Raw genomic sequence first — 15,664 nt, 5'->3', positions numbered from 1 at the left:
ACTCGGCCTAAGATCATCTTTTTTATTTCATCAAACATTTGGGCAATATAGTGTGTTTTAGTGCATTAAAATTTAAAAAAGTGTGTTTTTTCCCAAAAAATGTGTTTGAAAAATCGCTGCGCAAATACTGTGTGAAAAAAGAAAATGAAACACCCACCATTTTAATCTGTAGGGCATTTTATTTAAAAAAATATATAATGTTTGGGGGTTCAAAGTAATTTTCTTGCAAAAAAAATTAATTTTTTCATGTAAACAAAAAGTGTCAGAAAGGGCTTTGTCTTCAAGTGGTTAGAAGAGTGGGTGATGTGTGACATAAACTTCTAAATGTTGTGCATAAAATGCCAGGACAGTTCAAAACCCCCCCAAATGACCCCATTTTGGAAAGTAGACACCCCAAGCTATTTGCTGAGAGGCATGTCGAGTCCATGGAATATTTTATATTGTGACACAAGTTGCCGGAAAGAGACAATTTTTATTTTTATTTTTTTGCACAAAGTTGTCACTAAATGATATATTGCTCAAACATGCCATGGAAATATGTGAAATTACACCCCAAAATACATTTTGTTGCTTCTCCTGAGTATGGGGATACCACCTGTGTGAGACTTTTTTGGAGGCTAGCCTCGTTAGGGGCCCCGAAAACCAAGCACCACCTTCAGGCTTTCTAAGGGCGTAAATTTTTGATTTCACTCTTCACTGCCTATCACAGTTTTGGAGGCCATGGAATGCCCAGGTGTCACAAACCCCCCCCCCAAATGACCCCATTTTGGAAAGTAGACACTCCAAGCTATTTGCTGAGAGGTATAGTGAGTATTTTGCAGACCTCACTTTTTGTCACAAAGTTTTGAAATTTGAAAAAAGAAAAAAAAATGTTTTTTCTTGTCTTTCTTCATTTTCAAAAACAAATGAGAGCTGCAAAATACTCACCATGCCTCTCAGCAAATAGCTTGGGGTGTCTACTTTCCAAAATGGGGTCATTTGGGGGGGGGGGTTGTGCCACCTGGGCATTCCATGGCCTCCGAAACTGTGATAGGCAGTGAAGAGTGAAATCAAAAATTTACACCCTTAGAAATCCTGAAGGCGGTGATTGGTTTTCGGGGCCCCGTACACGGCTAGGCTCCTAAAAAGTCCCACACATTTGGTATCTCCATACTCAGGAGAAGCAGCTAAATGTATTTTGGGGTGCAATTCCACATATGCCCATGGCCTGTGTGAGCAATATATCATTTAGTGCCAACTTTGTGCAAAAAAAAAAAAAAAATTTGTCACTTTCCCGCATTTTGTGTCAAAATATAAAATATTCCATGGACTCAACATGCCTCAAAGCAAATAGCTTGGGGTGTCTACTTTCCAAAATGGGGTCATTTGGGGGGGTTTATGCCATCTGGGCATTGTATGGCCTTCAAAACTGTAATAGGTAGTGAGGAGTAAAATAAAAAATTTACGCCCTTAGAAATCCTGAAGGCAGTGATTGGTTTTCGGGGCCCCGTACGCGGCTAGGCTCCCAAAAAGTCCCACACATGTGGTATCCCCGTACTCAGGAGAAGCAGCTGAATATATTTTGGGGTGCAATTCCACATATGCCATGGCCTGTGTGAGCAATACATCATTTAGTGACAACTTTTTGCAATTTTTTTTTTTTTTTTTTTTAGTCATTATTCAATCACTTGGGACAAAAAAAATTAGTATTCAATGGGCTCAACATGCCTCTCAGCAATTTCCTTGGGGTGTCTACTTTCCAAAATGGGGTCATTTGTGGGGGTTTTGTACTGCCCTGCCATTTTAGCACCTCAAGAAATGACATAGGCAGTCATAAATTAAAAGCTGTGTAAATTCCAGAAAATGTACCCTAGTTTGCAGACGCTATAACTTTTGCGCAAACCAATAAATATACACTTATTGACATTTTTTTTTACCAAAGATATGTGGCCGAATACATTTTGGCCTAAATGTATGACTAAAATTGAGTTTATTGGATTTTTTTTATAACAAAAAGTAGAAAATATCATTTATTTTCAAAATTTTCGGTCTTTTTCCGTTTATAGCGCAAAAAATAAAAATGGCAGAGGTGATCAAATACCATCAAAAGAAAGCTCTATTTGTGGGAAGAAAAGGACGCAAATTTTGTTTGGGTACAGCATTGCATGACCGCGCAATTAGCAGTTAAAGCGACGCAGTGCCAAATTGTAAAAAATGCTCTGGTCATTAAGGGGGTAAATCCTTCCGGGGCTGAAGTGGTTAAGTAGGTGGCCTGCATAAAGCCTCTGTGCAAATCACATGGTAGGAACTGGCAGGTTACAGTTATCTCCTGGGGGCAGATGTAATTCCACTCCTCCCAGTGACATAAAGTATACTGTATGTCAACAATCAGTTCAGTTAAAAAAAAAAATGGAAGTCAAAATGTTTGTGTTTGCTCAGCAATGTCAAGCTGCTGCAAGTAAAGCAAGCCGAATATTAGCATGCATAAAAAGGGGATTTACTCAAGAGATAAAATGATAATTCTGCCACTTTACAAGACTCTGGTTGGGCCTCATCCTGAGTATGCCATCCAGTTCTGGTCACCAGTCTTTAGGAAGAATGAGTTGGAATTGGAGAGAATCCAGAGCGGGGAAACAAAGTTAATAAAGGGACTGGAGGACCTCAGTTATGAGGGACGACAACAAGCATTAAACTTATGGAGAAGAGAGGCTTGAGAGGAAATATGATAGCTATATACAAATATTTTTGTTGTGATTCTAGCATAGGGAAAAAACATTTCAGTTGCAGGAAGTTTGGATGCGCGGCCATTTATTAATATTGGAAGGGAAGCATTTTAACCTTAAACTGCATAGAGGGTACTTTATTGTCAGAGCAGTAAGATGTGGAACGCCTTTCCACAAGTGGTGGTGTCATCGGGGAGTTCCGATAGTTTCAAAAAACTCTGCTGATTAACAAGCGCAACATACAGGGATATGAGGTTTATTATTGACATAAACTCACGTGCGCCCACACTGGATGGACTGGTGTCAGATTCAACCTTACCAACTATGTAACCGTGAAATAATTTTGTTTTTAACAAAAGTGGAATTAAACTTTAAAGGTTTTCGAGAATGGCAAAGTAAAATGTGCTGTATTTAATAAGATTACCTACATAAGCTACTGCAGGATGCAGATGCAAATTATTGGTACCTAATAAGAAGACTTCAAAAGACAGGGTTTATCATTTTCCCTGCAAAATACACATGTGCTTTTGTTTCCATGCATTTATTCATGTACCTTTAAGTGTGGGTTTTCATGTTTATGCTCGTTTTCATTATGCATTTTTACTTATGTGCTCAGTATCTAGGGAGGTGTGAAAAGAGCCTGCCATTTTTTATATTTAGCTAGGCCAAGAGCACATGACTTGTTTCAGTAACCATGCATTTGCAGTGCATGAAAACATATAAATTGTGCTTTTTTATGAATTTCTATTGAATTCAGTGGACCTCTCAATGCACATAGATGGAAGAAAAAATGTACTATAGCTATTCTTCATGATACAACACAACGTATACAGTATATGCGACCCAGATCTATTGAAAACAATGGGATGCTAAATAACATGCTTTTGTTGCATCATAACACACGTGTTACAATGCATGAGTGTGAACAGAGCCTTAACTACTTGCTGTCCACCCACAGTACATTTAGTGTGGATGCGCGGCACAGGCAGGCCATACAATGTACTTGTAGGTCGTCACCAGTCTTCTGGACTCAAGGCGCGCACGTGGACACAGCACGAGCTTGACAGCAGATTGCAGCCAATGATTTTGGCATAAATCAGCTAAACAGCTGTGTCCAATCACACAAAGAGTTCCGTGTTTAAAAACACACAGAATGCTGTGTGAATAGGAACAGCGATCTGGCTGTTTCTTCTCCCTGAAAAGCAGAGAGAAAAAACGGCCAGATCAGAAAGTAAAAGCAGCACACATTACACATATTAAACTTATTAGGGAAACAGTTAACCCCTTGATTGCCCCTAGATGTTAACCCCTTCCCAGTCAGTGTCGCAGTATTATCACTGATCACTGTATTAGTGTCACTAGCGATGTCAGTGTCAGATAGTGACTCTCCCAGATAGTGTCTGTTAGTGCCAGATTTCCCGCCTCCCTATCACAGTCCTCCCTATGCTGTTGTTGCTTGCATTTGATTCCAGTAACAAACATATATTGTGTTGCTATAAACAGTCTTTGGTTGCAATAAGGTACATGGTGTATTACCAAATGCAATATTTAGAAGTTGGATGAAAGGTATAGTGCAGTAAAACAACTATAAAAAAAGGACAACTAAGCAGGAAAAATGGACAGAGGGACTTGGTTCTAAAAGAGTTACATGCCCTTTAAATGACGGACAGTGGGAAGTAATGGAACAATGAACTGAATAAGGTTTTTGACAACTAGAAGTACTATGGTGAAAATCAGTTAAGAAAAGCCAAACTTAATACACCCTCTTACAATGCAAGATCGTGCTACATCATGCCTTGTATGGAAAAGTAACAACCGGGAAGAATGTCAGTACATTCATTCTACACATTTGACTAGAGCAACTTTTTTTTACATTGGAAGAACCCTTGAAATAGTTTCAGCTCTCAGAAGGAAGGGATATAAAATGATTCCGTGCAAGGAATAAGTACCAGCAGAAAAAATGAATTAAATAACTGGTTGATAGAACTGCTGCCGCTACCAATTACTACCACTAGGTGGTGTAAGTAAAATGAGAAAAGAAAGTGAAGTAGATGTGGCGCTGTTCTATTGTGCACCTGATCACATACACTCTGATTGTGATCAACATAAAATATACAAAGTGAATTTTTTATACAATGAAAATTTTTTTGTTTTGTGAATGTGCACTAGTGCATTAAACATGCACTAGATTCATAATCAGCGTGATAACTGAAATTTATCGATGTTCTAAACGTGATTAATATGCATAAAAAGATATAAAATTAGTGACATAAGTGGAATTAAATTAAAAAATTAATATATAGGCTTAAATACAAGTGAACTTAAATATCAAAAAGGAGGAATAAATCAGTCCCAAAAAAAAAAAATAAATATATATATATATATATATATATATATATATATATATATATATATATATAGTCCCACTTTCTAATAAATACAGTATACAATAAAGTGCTTCTGTGCTGGTGAAAAAAATAGTGTTGATAATTTCCACTTTCCAAAGGTGATCACAGCATACGTGTCTTTTAAGGCTGGATGATCCCTGATGTATTGGCAGTCCAGCGATGCTGCCTTAGAAGGATTGGGATTTCCTCTGAACATGTAGTGCAGGCTTAGCTGGCTCCATGCAGTCTGTCCCCTGATAGATAGAAACCTTTCAGTTAGTAGTCAACAGAAGAAGTGTCCCCTTAGACTGGGGGTTCGTGGGAGAATGGTCCTTTTATATTGATGGTCAGTGGGAGAAGGACCACCTTAGATTGGATGGTTTGTGGAATGGCCCCTTTATATTGGTGATCAATGGTGTGAGATGAGAGGTTCCTTTTTATGTGCTGTGTGACATTGGTGCCAGAACTAAGCAGTCGCTATCAGGTGGGAGATAAAGTAATATCTACTCAGTAATCGCTAGAGAAACCCGGTTGAGAAACGCTGGACTAGCGTCTGATATGATACTGATAACCGCAGTTATTTTTCTGTCCACACCTGTGAAAAGTGAGCCTTCAGCCTGTTAGTGTTATATGGTGGTTCAAATGGTTTTCCAGAAAATGTACCTGTTTGCAAGTGATTGTAAAAGACCAGAATGATCATATGCTGAATTTTATTATTTGTGAGAATATAAAACCTGTGCTGTGGAAAAATATGTGCTTTGCAGTTACATTTTTTTTTTGTTTATTGGTAAGCATAATAGTCCCTAAAATATCAAAATACCTTAACATTTTTGAATTGGTTGTTTTGCAGAATATAGCATTCATGATGAGCATTGAGTCTCTCTGGCTATTACACAATGTAAGCAAACATTTTCAAAGCTTAAAGAAAGATAGTTGTTAGTCAGGCCGTTATACCCTCACCATGGGTAACCAATGTCATGATCACCAAAAGCAAAAATGTAAATCTTACAATCTGCCTTACATCTAAAAGAACCTAGAGCAATCAAACAAACAGAATTTATATATTCCCAAACATAGTGGATCAGCAATTCTTTATCATCTTTTATTAAAATAAAATGCTGCTGACGGGTCATTTTACATGACAGTCAGCTGTGTTCATTGGATACAACTTTGGAGCACAAGTTCACTTCACTACAATTTAGAATCAGGTCTACCAGTGCAATATTTCAGAAAAAAGTGCAAGTAATTAAAACATAAACATTTCTAGATAAGACTAGCTTTAAACCATTGGTCAGGTTTTTTTTTTGTAATACACTCCTCATCATTAAAGCCATCTTTACCTTTTATAATTTTCCTCTGGCATATTAAACTTAAATTATTTTTGCACGGAAAGGTCTTAAAATATGTTTTTATTTTACTGAAAATTAACTTTCTGCCCTTCTGGTATAATGTTTTATGCAGGCATAGATAAGTAATGGCCACACACCTCATCGTAAGTGTAACTACACAGAGTTGTAGTGTTAGGACGGTTGTGCACAGACAGTGGATTTTTAGGCTGCAGTGTTATATTTAGGCTCATCTGTTACTACAGGAAATTGAAGGTAATAATGTGGAAAATAGGACTTGTTATTAGCACAATGATCTGACTGAATATCTATTTCAGTGTAAGTGTCTGTGAAGAAAAAATGCCAATGAATAGTACAGAATAAAAACATAATAAAGTTAATCTGATACAATAATCACCAAAAGTTACTCTGGTCCTGCAGTGGTTAAATGATAATGATAGGATCATAATGAAGTATGGAATGTGCAAAAACCTCAAACCCAAGTAAAAAGTCCAATATTTTGTGAACAAAATATGATGCATACTTGCCTTACAAAACAGGAGTGCTGGTATTAATATACATGAAAAGATGGTTGACACAATACATTCCATAATAAACGTTATCCACTTTCCCACTGGGTACTTAAACACCCTTCCTAACCAGGCCAATTTTCTACTTTCAGTGCTCTCTTTTGAATGACGAAATTTAGCAAATTAGTAATTTTTCTTCATAAATGTTGGCCAAAATGTATACTGCTACATATCTGTGGTAAAAAAAGACCCAAATCAGTGTATATTATTTGGTCTTTTTGAAAGTTATAGAGTCCACAAGCTATGGTGGCAATCACTGAAAATTGATCACACCTGATGTACTGATGTCCTATCTCATTTCTTGAGGCACTAACAAGCCAGGAAAGTACAAATACCCGCCAGATTACCTCTTTTTGGAAAGTAGACATTCTAAGGTATTTAGTAAGAGGCATGGTGAGTTTTTTTACATATTAACAGGTTATTTCTCTCACACATCATATGCATACCACAAATTACACCCCAATATACATTCTGCTACTCCTCCTGCGTATGGCGATACCACATGTGTCAAACTTTTACACAGCCTAGCCACATACAGAGGCCCAACATGCAGGGAGCACTGTCAGGTGTTCTAGGGACATAAATTACATATATAATTTCCATCACACTTTTGAAGGCCCTGGAGCACCAGGACAATGAACCGCCCACAAAATGACCCCATTTTGGAAAGAAAACACCCCAATGTATATTCTATGAGGCATAATGAGTCTTTTGAACATGTCTTTTTTTTACACAGGTTTTTGAAAAATGTGGAAAGAAAATGAAAATGCATTTTTCTACACATTTTTTACACATTTTTATGACACTGATGGGCGCTGAGGAGGACTTACTGATGGGCACTGTATTGGCACTAATGGGCACTAAAGGGCACTTTAGTGGCAAGGTAGAGCTCTGCCGTGGTACAGATGTGCACTGCTTGGGCACAGGTGTGGCACTCCTGAGCACTGATATGGCACTGCTGGGGCACTCTTGAGGCACTCCTGGTCATTGATGTGGCACTGAATTGGCACTGCTGGGGCACTCCTTGGCACTCCTTTGCACTGATGTGGCACTGCAGGGGCACTGATAGGGCACTTCTTGGTACTGATGGGGAGCTCCTTGGCACTGCTGGGCTCTGATGGGGCATTCCTTGGCACTGCTGGGGCACTCCTTGGCACTGATGGAACACTCCTGAGCACTGATGGGGCACTCCTGGGCACTGCTTTGCACTCAAGCAGCCTCACGCTGCAGCTTCACCTTCCTCCTCACACGATTGAAGAGAGAGAGAACCAGACATGATGCTGGTTTGTTGACAGTGATTGCTCCGTCCAATTGGACGGAGCGATCACGTGTTAAAAGGCTGCTGGGATTGGCCCTTTACCCCAATCCGTGACGTGCCAGGTCCCGAGAACCCAGCGTTCATGGACATTCCCTGGTGCATGCCCCAGGGGGCGGTGGTAGCGTAATTCTGATTCTCGTCATTGTACGCCCTCCCAGAATTATCTGACCGCGCTGTATCCGTCATTCAGCTATGGCCTGGTCGGTAAGTGGTTATTGATTGCACCATTGAGAATACAAATAAATGATTCTTTAATTCTAAGGCAAAAAAAGGATAATGTCCTTAACTGGTTAAAAAACAACTGAAGTAACTTTTCTAAGCTTTTTTGACCTTTTTGAACATCAGGCTTTGATTTTTAATGTTTCTCATGTTGGAAGGATTACCACCTTATGCGTGGTATCTCTCTCTTAAAATATACTAATAAAGAACTGATAGCAACAATGTTTTCTATAAAGTTTTTTAGTAATACTACTTTGATGATAAACAGCATAGTCTGAACATTACCGGTGCAAGTGAGAGCGCGTGTCATTCCTACAGCAGTCAGGCATGAGAATGAGAATAGTATTTCTACCTGGAAAAAACATATCACCTAACTCGCAGTACTTTTTTTTTTTTTAATTCTTTTTATTAAGTTTTACAATAACAATAACATAATAGGCTGACAAACCTAGATTTACCCTTGTGAAGACCTTACAACTCCCTGAGAGTTATGGCACATCAGTTTAATCGGACACTGTGGATGTATTGTTTATCCAACCACCCCATACTTTGTCATATTTAGTGGGTATCCCCCTGCTAATGTACGTGGCTTTATACAAGGGGAGGGCTCTGTTAGCTTGCAGTACTTTTTGATCACTTTTTATTCACTCTCATTTGGCACTAAAGAACTCAGGTCAGACATACAACTCAAAACATGTAGTGCTCCAAAGCAAGAGCAAGAATGAGCATATACTAGCCTAATGTTGGAAACAACAAGATTTGTCAAACCAGGCAGCCAGTTAAAGATTGAAATACTGAATAATTAGTGTGACAAAGATTAGCAATGAATGTCTCTGCACTTGAAGGCTGTACTTAGTTACTGATTATTCCCCACTTAGATAAGATGTGTGAATTTTCTGGCTGACTACATGCTAGTGACTTTCCATTGCTTGTGTTCTCCAGGCCCATGAGATGCAATATGGCATGGAAGTGCTTTACCTTATATGTGTGAAGAGAGCAAGTAGTGGTTGGCCATGTTGCACTTGGAGGTAGACACTCCTTAAAGGTGTACAAGGAGAAAAAGGAGGAATGTCCAGTCCTGTAGCTCAACCTAATTATTAGTGGCAGCATTGCAGTTTTCTGCAGTTGTGCATTGTCAGAAAAACTTTCCATATCTTCTGATCTAGGTGTTGGTAGTAGTTTGCATTTGGCTACACAAAGTGAAGAGTAGTGGCTATCCTTCATTGAGTCTGGATGTGCTTATCCTAAAAGCTTCAAAGGACATGTTAATATAGCAGTGAATGAGCCAACAGTTATGGTGTTTATTTATTGCATAGCAGGTTTACTGGATACATATTTCTGTATCCTGTTACGATACGGTATATCATAATGGATGACCAAAGATTTCAGAGGGAGTTGAAGATATTTAAACAAATATAGTATAGGAAACTCATGTAATAATACCAGTACTTCCTCCATAGTAGTCAATCTTTGTTTTTTTCTTTGTAGAGTTAGAGTTTCAATACCCAAAACTCTAAGGTGTGTTGGATGCCTGTGTCCAACTAAATCAATGTTGCAATACGTTCATACCCATAATAGCACATTTAAAATTACTGTTGCTCAAACAAACTTGCTAAAAAAATAAGTACCTCCAAAGAAGCTAGTAAATATCTTTCTTTCTGCTGTTGAAGACCACTCCAATACAGAAATCCCTGGCTGAAGTATCGTCTAAAACCTATGCTTCGAGTAGTGTCGATCAGGTATTCTGCTTTGCTTTGTTTTTTTTTCTCCAATCCCACACATCACTACAGGATACAGTGAAGTGTAGAAAGAGTGCTGATGAATGGAGACCTGGGCTGCTATGAGAGAGTCTGACTTTCCAATGTACTACCACCACAGGGTACTTTAACCCATATTACCAATATTACAGCAGTTAACAATTTAAAAAGGAAACTAAAACAGCAGCATAGTGATTGCTGTGTATGCAACCTGACTGTATTAAAGTAATACATATGAAATGTTCAATTGGGCTTTAAGCAACAGAGTCTTTTTAACAGGACAGTGCAGGTGGAAATCAATAAGATATCACCTTTCATACATTTAGAGCTGTCAGAACAGTGAGAGAATTTGTGTTGCTGTGGGTGGGCCTCTTAAGTCCCACATCGGGGGAAATGCATTAGATGGGGGTTCTACCATGGGTGAAGATCTGGCTGAAGCCATTCTAATGCAGTTGTGACCAGTGGTGTGCATCAACACTGTGTGGGGAAGTGATGTTTTATTGTAGACTTAGGATTGAGCCTGACAGGACTTCACTAAGCCTAATCAGCACCTGGCAGCAGGAAGCGAACCAGCCAGTACAATATACTGGGGCATCTTGCACTGTACTGTTTTGTTTTCAGAGGATTAAATGCTGTGAGTAGGATACCGCACTCTGCACATTGCTCTTGTGCATCTGAAACAATGAAAACCAAAGGGTTAATTATACAGAAAGCACAGAGCTGTGATTATTGGTGAATGGCGGTGGCAATGCATGATCATGTGACTTCCTGCCACTGTAAATATTGCCCCATTTTATTATTTTACATATGGCTAAATATTGCAGGTTCCTCTGTAAATAATCACATTTTATGTTGTACAATTTAGAATCAGGTCTGCCAGTATTTCAGAAAAAGGTAAAAGTAATTAAAGCATTTTTAGATATTGCTCGCTTCAAACCTTTGGGCAGGTTTTTCTTTGTTATACACTCCTCATTAGTAAGCCGTCTTTACCCTTTATTATTTTCATCTGGCTTATTTAACTTATTTTTGCATGGAAAGGTCATAAAATGTTTTTCTTTTCCTGAAAATTCAATTTTCTGCCCTTTTAGTATAATGTTTTATGCAGGCATAAGTGAGTAATGGCCACATACCTCATTGCAAGTGTCATCACACATATTTAAATGCTGGATTTTTGTAAAAAAGTCAATGGCTAAGGCCTCATCTGCACCTCTATTCAATGCCATTAGCTAATGATCTCAGCGCCGAATTATAAAACACAAGGGTCACAGGAAAAGCTGAGGTGTATTTAAAGTGAAAGTTGCTGTGTGAGAAGAAAGATGGTTGTGCCCATTGCGGGAATAATTTGATCTGTTGGGTACAATATAAAAAGCTTTTATTTACTGATTATACATTGGATTGGTGTATAGTTTATAAGCTGTTTAGTGTTAGGACGGTTATGTACAAACAGTGGCTTTTTAGACTGCAGTGTTATATTTAGGCTCATCTGCTACTACAGGAAATTGAAGGTAGTAATGTGGAAAACAATCACAGGTTTTATGTTATACCAAATATAATTTGTGTAGCTGAACCCTTGTGTTTTAAGCAATAATTTTAAATACAATATTCATATTAATATTTTTTTTCTACTCCTCAGTTTTAATACTATGAGTTAATTTTTGTTGTTCTTTCCAATCATTGTTAAAATGTACTTAATGCTGTTATTATTACTATTTCTTCTGCATATCCATAATGTTAATAGGCGGATAACTGTCCAACTTCATTACACTTTAAATAGTATTTTAAAAGTCATTTAAATGGTAATGTCCTCAGAAAAGCAGCCCGTGCCACCATGTTCAGGATGACCTCTTTTGAATCCTGTTACAAAGCACTTGATGATATTGGCCACGTGCCAAAAGATTAATTGAAGGCCACCCGTGATTTTCTAACGATTAGTGACATTGTGCATACATTTTGTAATTACCATTAATAAATTGCTCCCATAAATTTTAACAGGTTGTTGGATGAGAATCAGGCAAAATATAAAAATCAATCATGTACATTACAGAGATCCAACATTTTTTTCTCAGCAGCCTCATTTTATTATGCTAATAATTCTGCTTCCTATGATGATCTCAATGAATTGTTTTAGGATCCTGTAAAAAAGAAAATGGAGACATTAATCATACTGTATCTGTGTACTTTCTCAAGATAATGCAATGCAGTCCATCTGCTCTCTCCTTAACAGTGACCAATTTTTCCATTTACCCTTTTTTCTATTTCCTGGCAGGTGAGAAATGATTTAACCGGTGAACTGGAAGGTGCAGATATCCAAATTGCAGACACGGAAAGTTTCTCCAATGATCCATGCATTAGTGTAAAAAAGCTTAAGGTATGTACAAAAAAGCTTAACATATATATACCCAAGAATGAAAATATAATATCTGGTGCAGCTTACCAGTCCCTTTACTGTATTATGTAAGTAGAGTGTCTACAGAACACCTTAAAGCTCTCCTCTTCTTTAATGGGGAAATTGTAGTCCTAGCCTTATGATCTTATTGCATGAGATAACGCTGCAGAGTGCCAATGACAGCATCTGGCAGGATCATCAATTTTTTTTTGCATGTATCACACAGACATAGCAAAACATTTGCATTGGTAGATTTAACAGATAAAATGGAGCAAAATAAGGGTTATTAAGAGTTAAAAGTTCATTGATAGGGTTTACACATACTTTATAGTGGATAATGTGTATTTGTTTAAATTAAACCTGCCATGAGAGAGTTATCGGGGCTGACCCCCTTTTGACAATGCCAGTTGCCTGGCTGTAATAATGACTCACCAGTACTTTCTAAGTCACCGACCTGCAACAAGTGTACAGATCAGGAATGCTGGAGAAAATCACAGATCTTTTGAGTAGGGACTTGGTTTTTCAAAAGAAGAGATCTGCAAAGAAAGTCTCCATGGTTCTTTCATGGCAGTTTTTTTTTTTTAATTCTGAACTAAAGTAAAACTTTTTATTGCAACCCTTGGTGATTATTTCCTATTAGAGCTGTCCATTAATTTGCCAAAGTGTATAGAAATGACTGCCAAATGAGTTGAACTATTCAGCTTATAAACCATACACCATTGTATAATCAGTAAATAAAAGCTTTTTATATTGTCCCCAAAGAACAAATTATTCCCCCAATGGGCACAACCATCTTTCCTCTCACACAGCAACTTTCACTTTAAATACACCTCAGCTTTCCTGTGACCCTTGTGTTTTATAATTCAGTGCTGAGATCATTAGCTATTGGCATCGAATAGAGGGGCAGATGAGGGCTTAGCCATTGACTTTTTACAAAAAGCCAGCATTTGCATATGTGTATTAGCTCTGTTCAGTCTGCTAAAGATAAGGTAGTTCATTAGAATTGGCTGCTGAAGTAGGTATTATTATGTTTGTTATTTAGTGATGGAAAGGTTTTCTTTAAATATGACAAATTATTTTGATATACCAACAAATGTGTAACGCAGATATGTTCCAGATATGGTTTTAAATTAAATGTAGATCTTCAGATCGGAGTGATGACCTAAGCTTTGGTCTAAACCCATTTCAGCCTATACACATGGGAGCTGTCATATCATATCAGGTGACTGGCCCAATAAGCTGCAGCCAAGGAATTTTCCACCCTGCAGTCACACATAGCAAGAGGGAAGGGATATCAGTGAAAAGGCCATATTTGGTCAATGACATTTTCCAAATATAGCAATGTGGTCATATTCAGTCAATGATGTCACCTGCATCCCTGCCCCTTTGTGTGACTTCAGGATAGGGATTCATCCTGCAGAAGTGGATTGGACCAGTGGCCTGCTATGATGTGATAGTTTCCCATGAGTTTGAACTTAAGCTCATTACTAGTTGCTAGCCATACAGGAAGCCTAAAGCAGCATTTTCTGTAGGATGTTTCCGTTTTTCTCTGTTATTCTGTATGTTTTCCTCCCCACACAGAAAGTAATGAGAAGGGATGCTCTCATTCTCAACATACAGTGAGGGCAGGTTGTGATGCAAACAGAAGCCGTCATTTATTGGGAAGAAACATATTGAGAATTATATCAAAACAGGGATAACTAAAACTGATTACACTCTAAAAAATGTTTACCTTCCAAAAATATTATTGCAATTTTATCAAGCTTTAAAAATATTTAGGGAATAAGTCACCATTAAAGCCACAGAGCTACATAACAGCTAAGAAAACTTCAGTCGAGGACAGTGGTATGCAATTATAAAATGCTTTCAAATATTTATTCAGCTCTCACGAATGTATTTTGATGATAGTATCCTACCTTGTCTTCAAAGCCTTTTAGTTTCTCTGCCTTCTGTTTGCATGGCAATTATAAAGCCATCATTAGTCAAGACAATAAGCATAAGGACATGATGTGCTTGTTTATAGGCCTTAAAATGTATAATTCATAGAAAAAAAATAAAGTACAAATACACAGAGATTGGATTTACTTTAAAAATCTTTCCATGTAGCCATTTGATCCATTTACAGTAACTATCTTATAAATAAATACCTTATCACCACCAATTACTAATGTTCATCTGCATCTCTCTATATTCATAGGGGGTCATCATCTAATTGCACAAAATGCAGGTACTTCTGTCTTTTCTGCCTTGTTAATACTAAGTGGGTGCAGATTAATTTCCTGCCTTTGGTACCAAATGAATAAAAAAACAGTCCTCCAGTTCCCCAGGCAGAGCTTGTCTTTCTCAAAAGCATATGGGACAAAAATAGGTGACTCTTTTGTTGCAGAGGGCTCAACGTCAGTTAGTTCTTCCTGTGGTGGTTTAGGCACCAAAAATAAGTGTAAAAAAGTTTCCTATGCACTTCACCCCTAACCTTTATCTGAACCTTAAAGCGGAGTTCCACTTAAAAGTGAAACTTCCTCTTATGCGTCTCCTCCCCTCCACACTTGGCACCTTTCAGGGGGGAGGGGGAACGGGCACCTGTTTTTGACCAATTAGAAAGCGCAGTGTGCTTCACGCATGTGCAGTAGGCTTCACTACTGGGTTCCCTTACCAGGAATGGAGGCGGCTGCACCCAACAGCCGATCTGAAGATCAACTGGGTTGCCGCCATCGCTGGCTTCCTGGACAGTTAAGTATCCATATATTAAAAGGCAGCAGCTGCAGTATTTGGGGGGCTGGACCTCCTCTTTAAGTTGTCACATTAAAAGGAAACTTCAAGAGAAATATGGAGGATATCTTCCATGCTTGTTCATACTTGTGGATCAGAGACAGGCAGGTAATCAACATTTTCCAAAAGGAGGACAGCAATGGCAACCTCTATATTTAAAGTTGTTTAAATTTTCTTTAACCCCACCCCTCCACAAACTTTATCTAACCAA

At 38.1% G+C, this 15,664-nt stretch overlaps 1 protein-coding gene across 2 annotated transcripts in view; it reads left to right on the top strand.

Annotated features, from left to right (window-relative positions):
• GABBR2 (gamma-aminobutyric acid type B receptor subunit 2) overlaps positions 1–15,664 on the top strand; it is a 982,804-nt gene that overhangs the window by 489,645 nt on the left and 477,495 nt on the right. For both annotated transcript variants that reach the window (XM_073630834.1, XM_073630835.1), the window contains exon 4: positions 12,565–12,666. In XM_073630834.1, coding sequence (XP_073486935.1) covers positions 12,565–12,666 — 102 coding nt within the window. The remainder of the gene's footprint in view (positions 1–12,564; positions 12,667–15,664) is intronic.

This window comes from Aquarana catesbeiana, linkage group LG05 (genome assembly GCF_042186555.1).
Source record: "Aquarana catesbeiana isolate 2022-GZ linkage group LG05, ASM4218655v1, whole genome shotgun sequence".
NCBI classification, from domain to species: domain Eukaryota; kingdom Metazoa; phylum Chordata; class Amphibia; order Anura; family Ranidae; genus Aquarana; species Aquarana catesbeiana.
Note: the sequence above shows the minus strand (reverse complement) of the source record. Positions and strands in the feature narration are given on the sequence as shown.